The sequence below is a fragment of the Helobdella robusta genome, assembly GCF_000326865.2.
Source record: "Helobdella robusta unplaced genomic scaffold HELROscaffold_61, whole genome shotgun sequence".
In the NCBI taxonomy this organism is placed as follows: Eukaryota; Metazoa; Annelida; class Clitellata; order Rhynchobdellida; family Glossiphoniidae; genus Helobdella; species Helobdella robusta.
The window spans coordinates 95,312-99,885 of record NW_008705338.1 but is presented as its reverse complement, the minus strand read 5'-3'; the positions used below and the strand labels follow the sequence as shown (position 1 = coordinate 99,885).

At 33.9% G+C, this 4,574-nt stretch overlaps 1 protein-coding gene across 1 annotated transcript in view; it reads left to right on the top strand.

Moving 5' to 3' along the window:
* Positions 1–1,598, top strand: part of HELRODRAFT_180325 (hypothetical protein) — a gene marked incomplete at both ends in the record, with an annotated part of 3,182 nt that extends 1,584 nt beyond the window's left edge. Inside the window, one exon of the mRNA XM_009029646.1 lies at positions 1,182–1,598. Within this exon, the coding sequence (XP_009027894.1) occupies positions 1,182–1,598 (417 nt within the window). The remainder of the gene's footprint in view (positions 1–1,181) is intronic.
* Between the last annotated feature and the right edge of the window lie 2,976 nt (positions 1,599–4,574).

Here is a 4,574-nt window from a genome sequence, read left to right as displayed (position 1 = left end):
ATCTCCTTCTTGACCTCCAAACCTTTCTTATATCTTCATCCCACCACCACGTCTCTCCATGCCTACATTTTCCTTTCGTCCATCCACATACTTTATCTGCCGTAGTCAACACTCAGTCCCTATATCTCTCCCAAACATCTCCATCCTTACCACTCTCCTAACTTTCAGCCACTTTCACTTCAAATGCCTTCCTCACCTCTGCATCCTGTAACTTCCATGTCTTTCTCTTTGCCACAAACTTATCCTTCTTCCTCCTCCCCATTTCTTTTGATGCTACATCCATCACAACCATACTATGCTGCAACATACCAGGTACCGCCTATATATATATATATATATATATATATAGGTATATGTATATAAGGTATAGGTATATAAGGTATAGGCATTTAAGCCATTAAGGTAGAGAAAGTCACATCGTTTCAATATCTAGGGGATGTTCTGGATTGTACTAGAACAGCTGAAGCTGCCGTTCGAGCACGCATACGTGCAGCCTGGAATAAATGGCATCTCCGTCTGCGGTGGTTTGGTCATGTCAAACGAAGTGGAAACAGTGCTATAACTTTTCTTGCAGATGTTGAAGTACCTGGCACACGTCCCAAAGGCCGTCCAAAGAAGTCCTGGTCGCAAACAATCGAGCAAGACATGAAAGCTCTAAATTTAAATGAAATGGATACAACTGACCGTCTAATTTGGCGCAAAAAGTTGATGGCAAAGAAAACAACGTCCTACTTCGGGGAACCGGGTCTCTAGACGCAAAACGAAGATTGATTGATTGATATATATATATATATTAGGGTGTCCCAAAAATATGAAGTTTTAAAATATTGATGTCTCACCCCATTAAATATGTCTGTATGGTAACAGTAATTAACCTGCCAAATTTTAGCCCATTTGGACAATGTTTAGAGGTCCCCCAAGGGGTCGAAAGTTTCCAATTTTGGTGTTTGATCGTTCGCTACCAACTTTTGATACAGTGTTATATGATATGATTATAAATGTTTTATGATTTGTTTATACAAATGAAACAAAATATATAATTGTGAAAAAATATATAAATCTGCAATGCCTTTTAATTTTTAATTTCAAAAATTAGGTCAAAAATGATTGAAAAACAAGATTTTATTGAATTTCAGTTCGCTTGAATATTAATTAATGCAAATAATTCAAATTTTTGCTAGCAGTTCACGATTATATTCTGCAAAGTTTTTCCTATGCTGTTCAACTACTTGAAGCAAAAATTGTTTCTGCTCTGCGTCTTTGGTGATTGTTTCATTGAAATGTTGTACCAACGCTACTCCACGTTCTGCAGAGTCATTGATGAAAACCAGATTCCTTACAAACATTGCTGCAACTTGGAAAGAGGAGTATCTGACCAGTTTTCAACAAGTACATCAAGAAAACTGGCATCAATATTGGATGTTTCAAAAAATGTTTTAAACGCACGCAAATTGTCAAAACTTTGTGGTAGTGTTTTCATCAGATGTGGGCCTCGGTCTGCTTGTATTGTGCGGACAAGATCAGTCTTTTCTTTGTTAGACAGGAGAGATGAAAAAAGAGCAAGAGTTGCCAATTCTGGACTCATGTACCAAGAATGACGCAGCATCATTTTTAATCCAGTCAAACCAAGAACTGCATCGTCTTAGTCATGCAAACGCTGTATCGACAAAATATCATTCACAGGTGCATCAGCAGTGAGCCAGCATGAAAACCATGACTGAAGATAAACCGATTCAAACGTTGAATACGTTGTTATTCTCGAGCTGTTAAGTTAAAAATGGTTGTATTTACGGTGAATAATAGTTCAATTTTTAATGCGTAGATGGCTTTTGCCACCAATCGTGCCGTGTACAGTGCACCAGGTTTGCGAATGGCTACATAAACCTGCAGTCAAGCTATTTGTGCAGCAAGAAGTAGAAATTCTAAATAGTCATCTCGTGTATGTCTGACCACAAGTTGACATTTGATGAATGCTTTAATTGCATCTGAAACAATTATCAATGGGATTGATCTGGCTTCTAGTGTGTGATTCATTTCTGTCCATTTTTAACGAAACATTTTGAAGAATAAAATTTCTGGTCCAGCGGATGGTCCAAGACAAACACTATATACATCGGCAAGCAGCACTTCAAACTTATGATGACGGCAAGCTATCCATAATAAATTACGTCCCATGGCTTTTTCTAGAAGAGTGCAAGCTCCATTGAGTTTTCCAGTATTGGAAGCTGTCGTGTCAAAGCACATGCCAATAACCATTGATTCACACTTTCAAGATTTTATATGTTCATGAACTGCATCAGCAGCTGCTCGTCCTAATCCAGATGCTAACTTTGGAACTCCAAGAAGTTTTGTAGTGCCATCAACAAGTGATGAGAGCAGGACAGGTAACCAATCTACGTTGACCACACCAGTAACATAGCGAGTTGACTGGTTAAAAATATACATTTTTTGCATTCTCTAATAAAGATTATCATTCTACAGGTAATTGTTAATAATATTTTAAACTCTAATTAATGTCAGCATTGAGAGTATTAAACTAGTTTGCATTTCTAGCTTTATTTCACTCATTTTGTGCATATTGTTTAAGATTATTGATATGGATTTTGAATTAACTCGATAGTAAAATTTTAAAAGCCCTTGGGGGACCTCTCAAACTTGTTCAAATGAACTGTAACTTCACCAATTTAATTATTGTACCCAAGAGACACTTTTCAGAGGGTGAGACAACAACTATTTAAAAAAAAAATTTCCGTGCATTTTTGGGACACCCTAATATATATATATATATATATATATATATATATATATATATATATATATATATATTGGTAGTAGACCATAATTTTTACAACATTCTATAAATTCTACCAAATGTTTGGCGTTAACATGTTCGTTTTTTCGATTTTTCTCACTAAAGTTTTTTGGTGAACGTTTAGTTTATTAAAATTCAAAATAAACTTATTTTCCGAATTCATGCTGCATATATGCATTTATAAATTCTTTCCGGCATAAGTTTAGTTCATTCTTGACACTGCAATCAATATCACAGTGATCCCATTGATTCAACAATTCAGTTAGTTGATTGGACAAGTCTTGAACTACCTTCCTTTTAACTTCTAATTCTCGAGACAGATGGAGCAGTCGCTGCTCGCGGTCTTGTTCGATTGTTAGATTACGTCAGTTGGTCGCAGAACTTCGAGTAAATGTTGGTAGTAGCTCATAATTTTAACAATATTTTATAAATTCTACCGAATGTTTGGCGTTAGCATGTTTGTAGTTCGTTTTTTTCGATTTTTCTCACTAAAGTTTTTTGGTAAACTTTTAGTTTATTAAAATTCAAAATAAACTTATTTTTCGAATTCATACTGCATATATGCATTTATAAATTCTTTCCGGCATAAGTTTAGTTCAGTCTTGACACTGCAATCAACATCACAGTGATCCCATTGATTCAACAATTCAGTTAGTTGATTGGACAAGTCTTGAACTACCTTCCTTTAAACTTTTAATTCTCGAGAGAGATGGAGCAGTCGCTGCTCGCGATCTTGTTCGATTGTTAGATTACGTCAGAATTTCTAATTTACTTAAAGAATTTTCTTCAATATTTTATCCAATCATACTCAAATTAGTTAATTTATCTCTTTTCACCTCCTAATTTCCTACTTTTTATAAGAATTCTATTGTTATTCCTATTCTTAAAAACTCATCCTTAGATCCTACCTCTTTATCTAATTATAGACCTGTAACTAATATTACTTTCATCTCTAAAATAATAGAAAAAGTAGTTTTTAATCAACTGTCATCCTATTTAAACTTTAACTCCTTGCTACCTGTATCTCAATCTGGTTTCAGACCTGCTCACAGTACTGAAACTTCTTTACTCAAAATACACAATGATATCCTTCTCTCTAATGACAATAGTAATCTTACTCTTCTTCTTGCTCTTGACTTTTTCTCGGCTTTTGATACTGTTGACCACACTATTCTCTTCACTAAATTTCCGTGCATTTCTGGGACACCCTAATATATATATAATATTTGGAACGAGGTTTTTGGATAAGCAGGTTTTATTAAAAATAATTCCACATTTTGTTGTTATTACTTTTTGAATAATAATTCAACACGTCGTAGATTGGTAGATTCAACTTTATTTAAAACAACGCTTTTGCTGACGGCCGTTTCGGTTAGTGCCATCGTCAGAGCCTGAGTCAAATAGTTAGAAATATTAAAACATATAAAATCACGAGAAAATTACTTTTAAGCATGCAGGAATATATGAGTGAATGCAATTACCTTGGTAAAACCAACATATTTTAAACAATTAAATAAAATTAAGTAAATAGTATAGAATTAGTGAAATAAAATGAAATAAAATCGTATTGAAAAATTTTGAAAGTGTGGTTGGTGGCGTAGTGCAGTTATTATATTAATTATGGAAAGTTTGATTTTAATATTTATGGAAAGTTAAGTTTGATTGTATATAAATACATTATTAAGATAATTATTAAGATGATAGGCTTAAAATGTTAGAATTATATAATAGATAATTATAATGATAATAGACGGTCATAAAA